Raw genomic sequence first — 17,295 nt, 5'->3', positions numbered from 1 at the left:
TAGACTTCAGGGCTTCATATCGGGAGAATAACTTCTTCACATTCTCAGCTTTCAAAGTTTCAGTCTTTGCAGTTCTACCCTGTACTTTTGCTAAGAAATCCTGAAAGTCCCTTCCCAAGGTTTTACCAGAGAGTCCATAAGCTTTTCGAAAGACATATTTAATCCAGGTATCTGTATTCTTGGCTAAGACACCAGGTACAAGTAAATGTTTACATTCTTTAGGGGATGGAAATACCCGAGCAAATTCAATCAAGTGTCCACCTTTTTTTGCTTCAGATACAGCTTTCTGACCATAGGGACTAAACTTGGATTGAACTATGATCGAATTGGGTTCAGACTCAGATCGAACTGGGTTCAAACTTGAATCAAACTGAGATTGAACTGAGATTGAACTAGGATCGAACTGAGATTGCTCTGTGATCGAACTGAGACTAGTATCCCATTTTACTCGAATGGACAGTGGATCACTCTTGGACCGTCTAAGATCAAACACTACAAATTTACGTTGCAGAGTAAGATCATCAATTACTGGTGCTAATGACTCTGATTCTTCTGTATATAGGCGGATGATTCTCTTAGTATCTGTAAGGCTCCCATGACCTCCATGCAGTGAGATGTAGTTAACATTTTCTCGAATAGCCTTAGGAATGGCAAAGAATCTATGGGCTACATAAATACATGAAATATTTTTGTGTCGTCCATGTGTGAAGTATCCAGTGATGAGATCCTGGATTTTTTTAGGTGCATCCATCAGATCCTCGAAAATTACCAGAATAGCTTGAGTAGGGTCGAAGGAGTCAATCTCTGGAATCTCACTATGGGTTACTGCAGTGAATGGGATCTTCTCCTCTTTGAAAAAATCATGTACAACTGTTCACTTCGGCTCGTCAAGATATCTGCCAACTAAAAGTACTGCATCACATAGTACATACCGATTACCATCCTCCTTTGCTTTCTTGTCACCCATTAACAAGTTAATCATCATAGTTGTCTTACCTGAGTCTGAGCTACCTGCTATGGCTAATCGAAAGGGCCATGTTGGGGCAAACTCATTGCCTTGTCTTGAGTCGGTCGTGTACTCGTCCAAATTGTATACATAAAGATCCATTTGAATTTTATTCTAACTTAGTTTAAATACTATGTCGACATCAACACCAATTCCAGTTTATACTCCTTCAGAACCTATTAGACCGCCTCCTGCACACTTGACCAATGAAGAAAATGATGATGAATTAGTTAGAATACTTAAGGCTCATGCAAATTTATTGACTACCAGGGGTCGTTTAACTGTTGATTCAGAGATACAGGAGGCAAATAATCAAATCAAACATATTATTAATATATTAATGTATCGCTGTAAAGTAAAACATGAAGAACTTGGTATTACAAAAGATTTGTTAGTTTTTGCACAGGGTAAGATAAATGCATTTGATGAAACGTTTACTAATTTAGAATGTCAATTAGTTATTATACGTGCTGCCAATGATAATTTCATAGAAGAAAACTATAACCTGCAAAGAGATTATGATACTATAATAGAGCTTCGTCAACAGGCTATAGGTGAACGTAATCAGGTATGATATGAACGTAATGTATTACAAGCAGATTATACTCAAGCAGTAAGGGATCGTAATGAGGCTCAAAATGCTGTGAATCGTGGTAATATCCTTCTAAATCATTGGCGGCTGAGGGCTACTCAGACTGGAGGACAACTTGTATTGGCTAATGCGCAACTTGGACAGGTTAATGCACAGCTAGCACATGCTAATAATAGGGTGTGTTTTAGGATTCAGACATTAGGGAGACTTAGGAATAGACTTTTCCAACAGATAGCTGCTCTTAGAATTCAGGTACAATGGTTTTGAATTAGACAATTGAACCCTCCTCCACCTCTTTTAAACAATCCACTAGAGACGATATGGCTACCACTGCGATAGGATTGCCGATTTTTGAGGGTAAAGCTACTGATGATATTGATACATTTGTTAGGCTTTATATGGGTTATCTTGATACTATCAATCTTAATCCATACGCTGCTGGAGGGCCACCAGAGTCTTGGAAAAGAGCTATGGGTATACTTAGAAGCTGCATGGCTGGTGAAGCGGCTGAATGGTTTGATCGAGAAATTACAGGAAAAAATTGGGAACTTTCTGGTATCACTTCAAGAGGTGGAGTTAATTTAGCTGCTTTTGTAGCATTAGTAATACCAGAAGGTGCAGGAGGACCAAATGCAGGTACCTATGTAAATGGGTCTGAAGCACAAATCTATTCAAGAGATATAAATAATGCATTAGCAACTATTAGAGCAGCATTTATTCCTACTCATGATTTAATAGGTGGAGATAAAGCTTGGGGAAGAGCTGGTGCTCGTCTGACAGATACTGCTGCTCCAGCTACTGCAGATGCTGGTGTTGCTGCTAATAATAATCAGCCTATAGTTTTTCCAGGTATTAAACCTAACCAGGTGCTTTATTGGCTTAGAACACAATTCCCAACTATTTTAGATAAAAAGAAACATATCCGTTTTAACAGTCTTTATCAGGAAAATGAGCCAGTTGATGCATTTTATAGAACTGTAAAGAGGGCTGGAAAATTACTAAAACTAACTGATGATCTTATTATCGACCAGTTCTTTAGAGGTCTTTCGGCTGATAATATTTTTGAAGCAGAAAGGTTTAGTAATCTTAATCCTGATGATTTGGTTAAACATCTGAGAAATTTAGAACGGAGAAGGGCTGAAATGCGCTTGGGATTACAAAATAGAAATCGATGACTTCGAGCAGATTACAGTGATGTAACTCAACCTCCGTTAGGAAAACAGGAACCTGTCGTACTGACATCAAAGTCATCTGGGGTTACTCAAGAACAATTACAAGAGTTACTTAAGGCTTAAGCTGAGGAACTTACCAAGAATTTTCAGGTGCAATTTAAACAATTACAGGCTCGACCAGTTCGTAATCTACCAGTCTATAGACAGCAGATTAAACCTGTTTGACCAAAACCACAGAGACGTATTATTCAGGATCATCAGGATCCTGATTGGGATGATGGTTATGTAGAACCTGATGTTGGTGATGACCCTGATGCTCCTGTTATGACTTTGTATGATCATCAAAATGCTATTGATCTTATTATGGGATATAAACGTGGGACGTCTAAAATACTTACAAATTAACTTCAGAAAGCTAAAGATAGACGTGATGATCTGGATTTGGCCCAAGCAATGAGAAACCTCGATCTTAATGATGATGCTATGGACATTGATACTGTGAGTTTTGGTGAAAAGGTAGAATTGAGAGAAAAAGATGGTGATATCTATATGGTTTGTGTTGGGTTAAAAAAAAAGTAGGTTCGAGTATCTCAAAACTTCTTAAGTCATCGCCGAATAAGACAGCAGTTAGCTCTCCTAGTGTGCCCTTAAGGGGCAAAGCAACCCCTGTTAAGATTCCTGTAAAAGTTACTGGTAGTAAGTCTATACCTGCAAAAGCTGTTACTAAGAATGACTTATTAAACCTGTTAAGGTCTGCAGACTTTAGGAAATTACTCTGTGAGATTCTTCAGGAGGAGATGATGTCTGCTAGAAAAGTCACAGAGATTTCAGAGGTTCAGGATCTAGCTGAGGAGGAATAAGAAGAGGATATTAGGGAAGACGATCCTATGAATATTGATATAGCTCGTTTGGAGAATACTAAAGATCTTTTAGCACTGGATGGGGAGGTTAATGGGACAGCAATTCAGTGTTTAGCAGACACTTGTGCTAATGCGTCTTTTATTCAGAGAGAAGCTGCTAAGGAATTAGAGTTGAATATCGACAAGAGTATTACACACAACATATCTGGTGCTCCAGGAACAGGTAGGACATTCGGCATGGTAAAAGGAGTTTCAATCAAATTCACTCCTGAATGTATTATCACTGAGGACCTTGCAGTTTTAGATGGATACAAGCATAGGGAGATTGGGTTAAGCCAAACGTGTCTGAAACGTTACAATTATGATGTCCATGAATCATGTGAACATATAGCCCTTACCTGTGATGGGAAGAATGTTTTTATCCCAATAGTTCCTGATGTTAATCAAGGAGACAAAAAATAAGACCCTTTAATTCTTCTATTTTTTTTATTCCCAAAATTTGCGAATTAAGTCAGGAACATTCTCCTCTAACCGGTCAGCAGGTTCCCAAGTAGCCTCAGTGTCTGGATAGCGCTCCCACTTGACCAAGTACTGATGTTGACCTTTCCTAATGCGATGCCGAAGTATCTGCTCAGGAACAAATCTTTCAGGTTGTCCTCTTATCACAGAGTCAGGTGGAGGCTTTTCATTAATAGGAACTACTTGCAATTTCTTTTGGGTATACAGTCAACTCTCTTTATAGTCACACATTTGGGACAGTCCATATTTGGTGATTATAAAGAGATGTGACTATATAAAAAATTTCTTATATTTGTATATCATAATTCCGGCCAAAAATTAACATAATTTTGGCTAGAATTATACTTAAAACTTTATTGTATCGTAACTTCGCCAATATTAATCGTAGAGAAATGATCTTACCGCCATTCGATTCGTCTTGATGAGACGGTTCTAATTGTATAAAATAAGTCGAAATCCAATCACTAGATCAATTTCCGAAATTAAAAAAATATTAATGGTTTTTAAGTAATAACTCCGTCAATATTGATCACAGAGAGATGAGCTTACCACCATTCGATTCGTCTCGATGAGGCGATTCCAACGAGCTATAAATCGTCTTTTTACAATCACTAGGTACCGAAAAATCTAGCAAAATGTTAAATGGCGCAGTAAACGTAAATCAAGAAATATTATAATGCCGATGTTTAACATTTTGTTGAATAACTCGTCAGCCAGTTATCGGAAAAGGATAAAACTAACTCTCTCCCGTTCTGCTCACTTGACAATATTTACGAAAAAAATAAAAAATTTTTTCGAAGTTTTTTATTACTTTTTCTTTATATTTTCTTTATTTTAGATAACTACGACACTTTACAAATGGGTAAAGATAACAAAAAGAAAAATAACCAGTCTAACAAAGATACTACATCTAAACGTCCTGCCTCTAGCTCTCCAACTGGCAACGTTTCTGGTCAAGGTTCCTCTATGTCTGGCCCTTCGAACACTCCACCTTTGACCACCTCTACTAATAAACGTACCAGAGTCAGTGCTGAAGACTCTGTCATGGATGTTGATAAACCTCTCACACCTCCTGGCCCTGTTGAGACAACTTCCGCTGAGATACCTTCTCAACCCGATACCTTCTCTCTCGATGCTTCGCAACACGCCCCTGCTAACAACAACGATAAAGGCAAAAGCCCTGAAATTACTCCCGCAGTCTCCTTCCCTGAACGTGCTGCCTCTCCGGACGCGTCTCAAGCTGCAGTACAATCTCAACCTACACTTTTCTACGCCTCGGCCGCTCCTAATGACGTTGATGGCTTTTGGAATCACTTCGCTTCGAACCGCGATGCGTGCGACGCAGTTGATCGACAACTTTCCTTGTTCTCCTCTTATGGTAGTCATGCCACGTGTAGTGGATCCAACGATTTGAAGAGGATCATCGTCCACTTCCGAAAAAAAGAAGATCTTGACAACGTCACAGCCTCCCCTATGGATTCTTTATTTGGCTTGCATTTCCATGCATATGACCCCCAGGCTATTAAGGCTGATGAACACGCGCGTACCCTGGTGGTTACCGATATCCCCCTTTTTCTTACTGACGCTCTTTTGCGTGGTACCTTTTCTCGTTATGGCAATATTACTCGTTGCCATACCCGTTTATCTAAACTTTATCGTACTGCATACATTACCTTTGAATCTACTGGTGCTTTACAGAACCTTGACTCTACCTGGGGCGTCCTTTGTGGAGGACATTGTTTGCGTATCTGCCCCGCTACTTTCTCACCTGAACAACGCGCTGAAAGACGCGCTTATGTTGCTTTACTTGCCGGTCTCCCGCGTGGCACTATAGCGGTCGATCTTGCTAAAATTGCCGATGAAATTTCCGCTAAATCTATCAATGTTCCCTTCTCTATGAATTCTTACAATCCCAAACCTTACGCCTATTGCCATTTTGCCTCTGAAACGGCTATGGAAAATGCTAAATCTATTTCATGTGCCCTCAAGAAAGTTGGCCTTACCTGGCATTCTCCGGATGAAGTCACTTCTCTTTGTCATCGATGTGGTCGCCCTAATTGTAACCCTGATCGATGTGGTTCTTCATCTAGACCTAATCGCCCTTCTCGCCCTTGGCAATCTAATGATAAATTACGTGCTTTATATAATAAGCATCTACCTCCTTCTCATCCTGCTAAACGACATAACCGTTTTGCCCGCCCTGATAACAATAATGATGGACAAAGCCGTACCAATGCTTCTCGCCATCGCTCTAAATCCAGACCTAATAACCGACAACAATCTCGTTCTCGTTCTCAACATCGACCATGGAATCGCGACAATCTTAACAACAACAATAATAATCAACGTCGTCGTATTCCTGATGCAAATGAACTTGATCACTATGCTGATGGCATGGATGTTGCATACCCTGCTCCTCCTACTGTGCTTACTGATTGGAAATCTATTGGTGCTGCTCTTGAAAAAGTAGTTGAAGAATTAGCCCTTCTTACCACACAATTTGCTTCTATGAACAGCCGCATCACTAATTTGGAATCTGCTATGGCTGCTCGTACTCCTATTCCTGGACCTTTTGTCGCTAAACCTCCTTCCTACATCCCTTCCTCTATGCAAGGATGGGATGATACAGTGAATCGAACTGATAATAATATCCTCGTTGATGTTAATTCTCCCCTTTGCAATCAACAAGTGGTTTTTCCCCGATTCCTCATTTTGCTCCCATTCCACCTTCCAACATCGCTCCTTCCTCCCCTATTGATATGGAACAGCGTCTCTCCTCTCTTTCCGATACTGTTGCCTCTTTGGCTGGCTCGATTAAAGAAGGAATCCAACAAAACAACCTCATCTTAGCTCGGCAACAAGGCCAAGCTAATCAATAATTGTTCCCTTTTTTCCCCTTCTTTATTACCGATTTATCAGTGTGTAATAATGATGGACAACAATAAACATAATTTTTCCCCCCACCCCTCTCCCCTTATTAAATTTGGTCAATTAAATGTTAATGGTTTATGTTCCCCAGTTCGACAACAACATTTACTTAATTTTTTTCTCCACTCCTCTTTTGGTGCTTTATCTATTAATGATACGCGTCTTTCCCCTTCAAATGCAAAATTTATTTTCAAAAACGAACACTCCCAACATCACTTTAAATCCTATTGGGCTTGTTCATCTTCTTTTCGCCCTCATGATGGTGTTGGTATTTTGTTACGAAATTCCCTTCACAAACATGTTCAAACAATTGATCCTTGGAACGGTCGACTTCTTAAATTAGACTTGTTCTTTCATCAAACTAAAATTTCTATTATTTCTATATATTATCCCCCTTCTGGTTCTGTTCATCAATCTATTTGCAATGATCTTATTGCCAAACTTCTTTCTTGGCTCGATTATGCCCGAGCTAATAATTATTTTGTAGTTATTCTTGGCGACTTCAATGCTGATGTAATCGCTCATTCTAATTATTCACCTAATCATTTTAAGCTTCTTCGCTTGCTTTCTTCTTGGTTTTTTACCGATCATCAAGCTCACTCCTCTACAAATGGTCCTGATCCCACCTTTTTTCATGATAATGGATCTTCAAGACTGGATTATATTTGGTCCTCACCTGGTTTTCCTGCCCCTGGTCTTTTTTCGCAAGTGGTTACTTGCCCGGATCTCCTTGATCGTCCTTTTACAGATCACAAAGTTCTTTCAACTGTTTTTGACTTCAGTTCTTGCCTAGCTATTTTGGCTAAATCTCGTCTTAAACAAAAAAAAGAATTGCGTACTATTTTCTCTTACGCTTCCACTTCAGTTGAACAATGGAATAATTTTACCACTGAAGTAGATGATTCTCTTGGAGTTTATTTAGATAGACAATATCACCCTAATTTTGATTTCTCCTCTCTTTCTCTTGATCGTATGTGGCATGCATTGAAAGCTGCCATAATTAGTGCTGCAATTGAAACTTTACCCTTTCAAAAAGTCTCCAATACACACTGACATTCGTACTCTCCTGAATTAACTAAACTTATTGCTATTAACAAGTTTTTAGATCGATTTTTATATCGCCTTACTACTCGTCGTTCTAATCGGCCTACTCAGATTGCGCAAATGACTGCCGCTTTGCCCTCCCACCTTGAAAATCTTGCATCCTTACTCCCTGATTACTCAGTTCCTACCTATTCTACAACCCCTGTATCTGTATTTAAATCGTTTTTACGATCACAGAAGAATTTAGTTTCTGCCTTTTTATCTACTAAATTCGCCCAACACCTTACGGACTCAGTGGAATATTATACTGCACTACGTGACGAACACTTTTCGAACTCGCTTGGCACCTTTATAGATTCTGCCCTATCAGTAGAAAAACGCTCGATTGTTCTTGATCGTGTCCTGGTCGTACTGGACTCAACTCCTACTTTATTAACGGATCCTTCGGACATTAAACAAGCTGCTATTTCTCATTTTCAATCGATTGTTTCTCCTCCGTTGGTCCGCTATTCTTCCATCACTTCATTTCCCGCCCGATGGCAACAAGCTTACACTCCTCTTGCAAATGTGTCTGCTTCATTATATGATCCTGTTTTGGCGCCTATTTCCCTACAGGAATGGTCTACTGTGATTTCCTCCATGCCAAATAATAAAGCTTCCGGCCCTTCAAAAATTTCTTATGAGATGATTAAACACTTGTCCGGTGAAGCCTTGGAATTTTCTCTTTTACTTGCCAATACTTGCCTTTCTCGTGGTGATATTCCTGCTGACTGGCGTGAAGCCGTGGTTTATCCTATTCCTAAACCTCATGACTTTGATGCTCAACTTAAGAACACTCGACCTATTACCCTTCTGGAAACAGTTCGAAAATGTGTAGTTAAGGTCGTCACGAATCGTCTTTCCAACATCCTTGCTGATAATAAAATTCTTCAAGGTGGTAATTTTGCTGGTTTACCTGGTGGTTCTACTGATGTCCCTATCAAAATGCTGGATGCGATTATTCATCAACATAAACATGACTCTACTGATGATCAGGAACTATGGATCGTTTCTCAAGATATCTCTAAAGCTTTTGATTCTATGGATTTAAATATGCTTAAATTAGCTTTAGATAGGTTACATATCCCTGCACTTTTAGTGCATTTTATTTTAAATCTTTTTACACGACGAAATAATAAGATAATTACATGTCATGGCGATACAGCTGCTTATAGAGTATGTGTTGGTATCGATCAAGGAGAAATTATTTCCCCTCTTCTTTGGGTTATTTATTTGGATCCCTTACTCACTGTTTTGAATCAAGAAGCACGAGATCCTTTTAATTTAAAATCTTCAGCTCTTTTAAATTACTCTCCACTTGAATTTGAACAACATTCTTTACCAATTTCACATTTAACGTTTATGGATGATTCTACACTTATTGCTTCTTCAAAATCTGGAATAGAAGACCGTCTTTCTATTACTGCTGAATTTTATACTTTAAATAATGTTCAAGCTAATTCAGCTAAATATGTTCTCCTTTCATCTTCTTCCCCTTCTTCAAAGATTATTTTTGATCTTACACCTTCTTTTTTAGTCTCTGATTTGTCTCTTTCCCTTTTTTCTTTATCTTTGCATGCTTCCTTTCGCTTTTTAGGCGTTTGGTTTTCCTTATCCGCCTCTTCTGATTTTGTTCTCAAATAAGCGCGTTCCATGGTTAAAGATATGGCAGCTCTCCTGGGACCGAAGAAATTATTAGCACAACATGTGGCCTATCTCTATAATGCTGTCCTTCTTCCGCGATTGGAATTTCATCTTCAAACTACCCTTCTCTCTGAAAGTACTATTCAATCAATTGTCAAGCCCCTGTTTTCAGTACTTCGAAGAAAAGCTGGTCTTGCTACGACTACTCCGTTGCCCTTGTTATTTCTCAAACTTCCCTTTTCGATTCAAAATGCTTTCTATCGCTTTCTTTCTTCCCATATGGCATCTTGGCAAAAAATTTTCACTCATCCTGATTTCAAAGATTTTGCTCTTTATGCTATCTCCTATCTTCAAGGATATTTGGGTGCTGAAAGTTGCCCGACTACTATTAACTTAGAACCATGGTCACAGATCGTTTCTTTGCGAACGCACACTTTGTTTAATTCGTTATTGTTTTCTTCGCGCTTGAACATCACGTGGTCTCTTTCCTTCCGGCCTCTGAGGCATGATCTACAACCTGCTCTGCCACTCCGATCTATTCTACCTCATTCCATTTTTCAATCGAGTTGGAAACTTTGGAAAAACCTGAATATATTTGCGCTTGCTCAGTTGGTTTCTCCTTGTGGACGTCATCTTATGAATTGGCCTGACCTTCGTTATTTTGGCATTGTTGGTCGCAAAGGACGGATCCCTAATTGGTTTACTTTTATTAATAAAAATTTTCTCTCTTCTTCTTCTTCTACTTTACTTTTATCTTCATACTTTATTAATTCTTCTTTTACTTTAGCTTCTCCTTGTTTATTAGATCATACTGTTAAAGATTATTCTTTTTATCCTCAATGGGCTATTACTCTTGACTCTGCTACTCAAACTTTATCTGTTGGTCGTGTGTGTATCACTTATAAGAAACAAAACTCGGCTATTATGTCCCATTGGCTTCCTGTATCTACCTCGGCTGATGAACGATCCTATGACCCTTGTCCCGGTTGTGCTCTTAACATTCCCGCCTTATCCATGAAATCTGCCATCAGACAACGCTGTAATAGCGAGAAATGCTTTTTTAATGTAATTCTATCGGATACTGTGGGCTATCCTACCAGAAATGCCAAAGTTTTCGCAGCTTATCTTCTCATTACTCTATCTACTTCATGGAGTTATGCGACTTCCTTGGCTCTTGTTCATTTTTTGAACGCGTCTCCCGCTCTTTCTCCTCTCTTTAAGGATAGAATCGATAGAATTGAAGACACTATTTTACCACTTTCGGTGCAATCTCTGTACACAGATGGTTCGTTCCATCCTGCCAATGATTCTTCGCCTTCTTCCATGACTTCTGCTTGGATTGCTCTTGATGATGTTGGACTTGTTCTGGAATCTTCTTCCATGCATCTCCCTTCTTACTTTCCTTCCACTTTGCGTTCCGAAATTTCTGCTGTTCTATTAGGATTGAACGCCCTTTCCCGTGACTCGTCAATCTCTATTCATACTGATTGTAGTCAGTTAATTTCACTATGGACACGGTTTGTTGATGCTCCTTTCTCACCGAAGTTGCTCCGAGAACCTAATCATCTTCTTTGGCTTTCTATTCGACAACTTATCATGGACCGTAATCTTAATGTCGATTTGATTAAAGTCCCTGCCCATGGCGATGACATCTACAATATACAAGCGGATTCTTTGGCAAAAGCTGCTCATTCGTCTTTACAACCCAATATTCCACTTTCAACATTTTGTCATGCTCCATGCTTGTTGACTTTTAACTCCTTGCCTATTGACAAGAATATTCGACATTTTCTCCGCTCTATTGCAGATGCTCGTGCTCTTTTATCTTTTTGTTCACTAGCGCGTTTTACTGCTCTTGGTTCTCCTTCACTTTTTGATTGGGCTGGTATATATTTTTGCCTTTCACAAATTAAAGGTTTCGTTTCACATAAGAATGGTCGTCCTGAGTTTTGGATCTTCCGTATTAAACTTCTTTTGGATATGTTGCCTACCTTAACTACTCTTCAACAACGTAAACCTTACTTATATTCTCCTGACTGGCTCTGTCCGCAGTGTAATTCTGCTCCTGAAGATTTGAATCATCTTTGGACTTGTCCTTATATTTTACCAGATTTAAATCCCTGTTTAACACACCGGTCTGAAGTCATTAAATTTAGAGATTCTTGTTTATCTTCTTTCCTATCCTTGAAATCTTTGGATAATTCCTTTCATACTGAGTTCTTTGCTTTGGATTGCTGGAACTATGAAGCTCCTTCTTCATCCTGTCTTTGGCTTACTCGAGGATTGTTGCCTGCACATTTAACGGCATTTTTGAATCAATACTTTCCTCTCTCTGTTATATACAAGATTATTTCTCCCCTTCTTAATGACTTCCAAGTCGAATTATATGGTGAAATTTGGCTGTGTCGGAATGTTCTTTTCCATGCTTGGGAGGAGTCGCAGGGTATCTCGGCTGCTTCCAAATTACGTGGCCCATCTACAAATTCTTTCCCTAATACTACTTCTCCACAACAACACAACTCTTCTTTGGCGTCAGTTTCTCAGGATTCCTGGATTTCTTGGATATCCTCTTCTATAATTCGGGGTGGATCTTGGATCTCGCACTTGGATTTTCTGCGCCGCTTAACAGTTCAACCTCTTAGGATTTCTTTCTGGTAACGGACTGGATTTTTGGATGTTGGATAGTTGACTCACACTGGCCTTCGGGTAAAGTTGGGGTATGCGATTCTGTAATAGTTCAGTTTTTCTTTGCTTTAATTTTATTTTAGTTTAGATTTCTTTACTTGTATGAATCGTGAAGCTACTCTTTTATTTTTTATTAGTTTATTTTCTTATTTTTGTAATATTGTTCGATTACTTTTCGAAATCCAAAGTATAAATAAAAGATAAAGTCATAAGACTGTTTGCACAGGAAAAGGATAAAACTACCACCATTCGATTCGTCTCAGTGAGACGATTCTAATAAGCTATGATACATCTTTGTACGATTATTAGATGCCAAGTTATTTAATATATTCTTTATATAACTGTGATTATAAACGGTTCTTTTTAATATAAGATTTTTGAAGATAGGTGTGATAGTGACTATAGATAGATTGTGACTATATAGGATAGTTTTTAATAATAAAGTGTTTTGAACATTCAACTGGTGTGACTATATAGTAGAATGTGACTATAACGGGAGTGACTATAGAGGGAGTTGACTGTATGCACATCTGGATACACGTAATCGACCATGTGGTCCGTTAAGGAGATATGTAGGAGGCTGTTCGGGTGAAAGTATCATTTTTTTGATAACACGAATATTTGGGTTCCATCTTATGTCTCCTGTACGAAATTTTCCGTGAAGTTTGTTACCAAGTACAGAAATAGGTTCATCTAACTTGACTTTGACACGTATTCCTTCAGAGAGGAGGTCTGTCTTTTTTGATACTTTGGGTGACCCTATCGGAATATCTGAGGGATTTCTCTGCCAGAGTTCATTTACTTTACTCACTATATTATGGAAATCTTCTGACCATTCCACGGATGTCACCCCAGTTTTCAACTCCTGTGCCACCATTCGTTTGAGAAGGGGTTCTTGGATGGCTTGGATAGCTCTTTCAGCATATGATTGCTGTTTATGTCTACCTGGCTCTCTGAACCTCATCATTACCCCTAGGCTGTTCAGGAAAAAATCACGTACCTAGTCGTTAGTGAATTCTGATCCAGAGTCTGTCTCTAGTCGATGTGTTGATAGCTTAATACGATTTTTTCTGTAGATTTTAACAAATCCATTGAGAACCCTATTTGCAGTCTTATCCTTTAGGGGTTCTGCATCGACTTTCTTTCCTGCAACTTCCACCACTACGAGAAAATAGTGGAATCCTTTGGGGTCAACTGGCATCTCTGCAAGATCTGCCTGATGTGTTGCATTTGGTTTCCATACAATTACCTTTGGGCGTTCTGTTGACTTTTCATTTAGGGGCTTTTTGTATAGATTGTAGTACTCTTCATTTTTTAGAATTTGTACTGATATTCCAGAGAGATTGTAGTACTTATAGTAATTCTCTAAGTGTGATATATTACGACAAATTAAAGGAATGGTTTTAGACTTCAAATCTTAAGATGACACGTTTTTACTGCCTAAAGTGCAAGAAGGAAACTGAGACGGCTAGTGAAATACAAGATATGACTACAAATGGGTGCTACCAGCTGCATGGTGACTGCACAATTTGTGGTATGCATAAGAATACTTTTACTGGAATAGACTGGGTGATCAAAAAGAAGACTAAGGAGAAAAGGAAAGAAACCGCTGCTAAGAGACATCAGACGGCTTACAATCAGCAATGCAAAAAACTCGGACAGAAAATTTTAGATGCTGATGACACTTGCAAGCAGTGTATTGATAAATGTCTTAAAGAGGCAAAAAAGAGGAAGACGGATTAGTACTGCCTTCTAAAAGTATTCTTTATCATCTGAATCGTCTTGGTATACCCATTGTTCAATTACTTATTTTTTCTGACGGGGACAGGACAGGGTTAGTCTTACTGGTTCTACAGACCTTCTAGGGGCTTACCTGCTAACCTACCTGGTTTGCTGTCTCACTGCTTCTGACAGATGAATAGACTGAATCCTGATCATATGACAGATTTATAACAGTATGACAGATCTGGGGTAAAATCAAAACTTTTTTCTGGAAATTATCCTCTCCCGATATTTCTGAAACATCTGTCATATCTGTCATATCTGTCATACCCCTCTGATTCCCTCTTATTTTCCTCTCTTTTCCCTTATTTTATCGTTTTTTAGTATATTATTATATGACAGATGTTTATGACAGATGGTGACAGATATATGGGGATTCCTGAGCCCCGTAGGGGCCATATAGGTACTGCGAGGCCGTGAGGCCGAGGTGGGTGGAGCGGTAGCAAGATCCACATCCAGCCCGACGACTATGTAGTAATAACAGAATGACCATTAATCTTATCACATTCCCAAAGCTCACATAAACGTTCACCTGCATGCCTAAAATTACAACGTCCAAGATCTTCATCCACGATAGTAACTTTTCCATTGATACTTCCAAGATGTTTACTATGTGCAAATGCATCCAACTCGATGCCTGCTAATTTACCAGAAAGTGACGCCATACTTCGTTCTACTGGATTGTAAGCTGATTGTCCTGGCGCATGTGTCTGAATGGTAAGGTAATCGAGATCAAGTTTTTTAAAAAGTAATAAGTATTTCAATATATTAGCAAGGAACCGAGGTTTTCATCTGGTCCACCATCTGTTAACAAACACCAAAATGGCTTTACAAAATCTTCATTATGCGTAAATTCATGGAATGGCTTCTCCTTTGCAATCGACATAAGATCTACCATGTGTGTTTTGCAAGATGTACCTAAAAAATGTTCCAGATGAATAAAAATTCGTACTTTACCAGAACATAATGAATCATTACTATCAGAAGGATTTATCAACAAATAGACGAAAGGTATCAACTTGTGCTTTGTAGCTTTTAGAAAATCGTAATCGTGTTGTTTGTATAGTCTTGAATGTTCGTCCAACAGCAGTTATTCCAAGAGGAACCTGTAAAACTCGAAAGTACAACTCAAGCTCAAATTACAATAGAAGAAAAAAAAGGTAAACAAGAGTACCTTTGCTTTATCATCTTGCGAAATCAAAACAACGTCTTGAGGAAAAGCTAATGCAAACATTTTCACTTCTTTAACTGATGCCAGGCAATAATAATGTTCATCAACATGACTGTTCATTTCATTTCTCCTGACGGCTGCAAAACAAATCTGTGAAGGGTGATGATGACGTTGTATCTCTTTTGTTGCTGGATGTCTGGGCTGCATGTAATTTTGCAACATAGTTCTTGCAAGGTATATATTATAGTTTTCTTCCATTTTTTCACGAAGATGCTTAACTGTTCGTACTTTGATTGTTTCTTTTCATTGTTTATAATCAGCTGCTCCAAATTCAACACAATCATGCATCTTTTCCAAAAGATTAGGATCTTTAACGAAAAATGATGGGTGACTAGAAGCATCATATATTTCCACAACATTTTCTTCCAATGCCGCCTTCTGCTTTTTTTTCATGTTCGTTGCTGAGCTGCTGCATTATCCCTTAATCGCTTGAGCTTCTTTTCTTTTACCGTTACAGTCTCTTCCAATTTTTTAATTTTTAAAGTAAAACTTGAACGAAGTTTCAGTGTAGATGCTGCTTGTAGCAGATTATTGTATTCGCATAGATCGTTCTTGACTTTTTGAAGATTTTCAAGTAGATGATTTTGTGCCGTTGCATTTGATTTAAGTTGTATATTATTAGAAGGTTTGGGAAGATTATTTATAGGCGTCAAAGGTGGTCTCGTCAAAAGTGGTCTTGGAGGTTCTACAGTTTTTTTTTGCGAAATAAAAGGGTACTAGGGTGAGGGTTGAATAGGAGTATGGAATAATTCAAAAATAATGTTTTGAATGGTATCTTTATCTTTTATCTTAATTTTACACCAGTTATCTTGAGCTTGTAGTTGCAACTCTCTTTTGTTTGGTGCTTTATTATGACTTTTTACCATTTCTGAGAATGCAAAAGCATTCACGTATTGTTCATAAAGATTTCCAGGTTTTTGAATAAGGTAGTTTTTAGAATATATTAATTCTTTAAAATACGTTTGCTTCATACCGCCTACGAAAAATTACATTTTTGATTTTTTGGATGTAAATTTTTTAAGATAAAACCTCTTAATATATACGCCGAAGCATATGAAGCAGATGAAATTGTATCACCAATCTATCGTATTGTCATCTTTCCTAAAATGGAAATAAAGATCTTGTGTAACATCATCCTGCGCCCTCCCCCTCCCCTAATTAGTTCCCACATAATCATACCAAAACTATATATTACTGAAGCTTTAGTATATTTTCATCCTCTAAGGACCGCCATAAATCTCATTATTATCATCTAATGATTCAATTGCTGCTGTTATTGATGGATAGAAATTATAGATAAAAATTATGGATTAAAATATTTCCACTATGATAATCTTTGTGAATAATATTTGCATCATGTATGTTTTTAAGTCCAAAGATGTTATATCTTGCAAAATTGTAAAATTTTTGGTAAGAGGATTTTAAGTAATACCACAATAAGTGTTGATATTAATTAAAATGGAATATTGCCTACGATATGTTGATATCTGATATATCGCATCCTATATTAATTATGAATTATGTCGATCATTTTGATCACATGACTTCGTTAAGAATTTTCCATTATTAAAAAAATCCTGGCGTGAGACCGGCATATATTAGTATGTTGCAATTATTAATAGTATATCCGTGTAATACAACTATAAATAATATTGATAATCAAAAAATTTTTTCATATTGAACCTTTACTTTCTTTTTCAATTTCAAATTATGGATAACAATTTTATTAATGAATATAAATAAAGTTTCCATTTATTGGTTGTAGAGGACAAAGATTGGATAAAGAAAGATTT

At 37.9% G+C, this 17,295-nt stretch overlaps 1 protein-coding gene across 1 annotated transcript; it reads right to left on the bottom strand.

Annotated features, from left to right (window-relative positions):
• Positions 1–14,556: 14,556 nt before the first annotated feature.
• OCT59_009410 (uncharacterized protein) lies at positions 14,557–16,368 on the bottom strand (the record flags this gene model as incomplete). The annotated part of the gene is made up of 2 exons (XM_066133533.1): positions 14,557–14,738; positions 16,302–16,368. The coding sequence occupies 2 exons, from the start codon at positions 16,366–16,368 to the stop codon at positions 14,557–14,559; spliced, it is 249 nt and encodes an 82-aa protein (XP_065999964.1).
• Between the last annotated feature and the right edge of the window lie 927 nt (positions 16,369–17,295).

This window comes from Rhizophagus irregularis, chromosome 17, assembly GCF_026210795.1.
Source record: "Rhizophagus irregularis chromosome 17, complete sequence".
NCBI lineage: Eukaryota > Fungi > Glomeromycota > Glomeromycetes > Glomerales > Glomeraceae > Rhizophagus > Rhizophagus irregularis.
The sequence above is the reverse complement of the archived record's forward strand: the minus strand, read 5'-3'. Positions and strand labels throughout refer to the sequence as shown.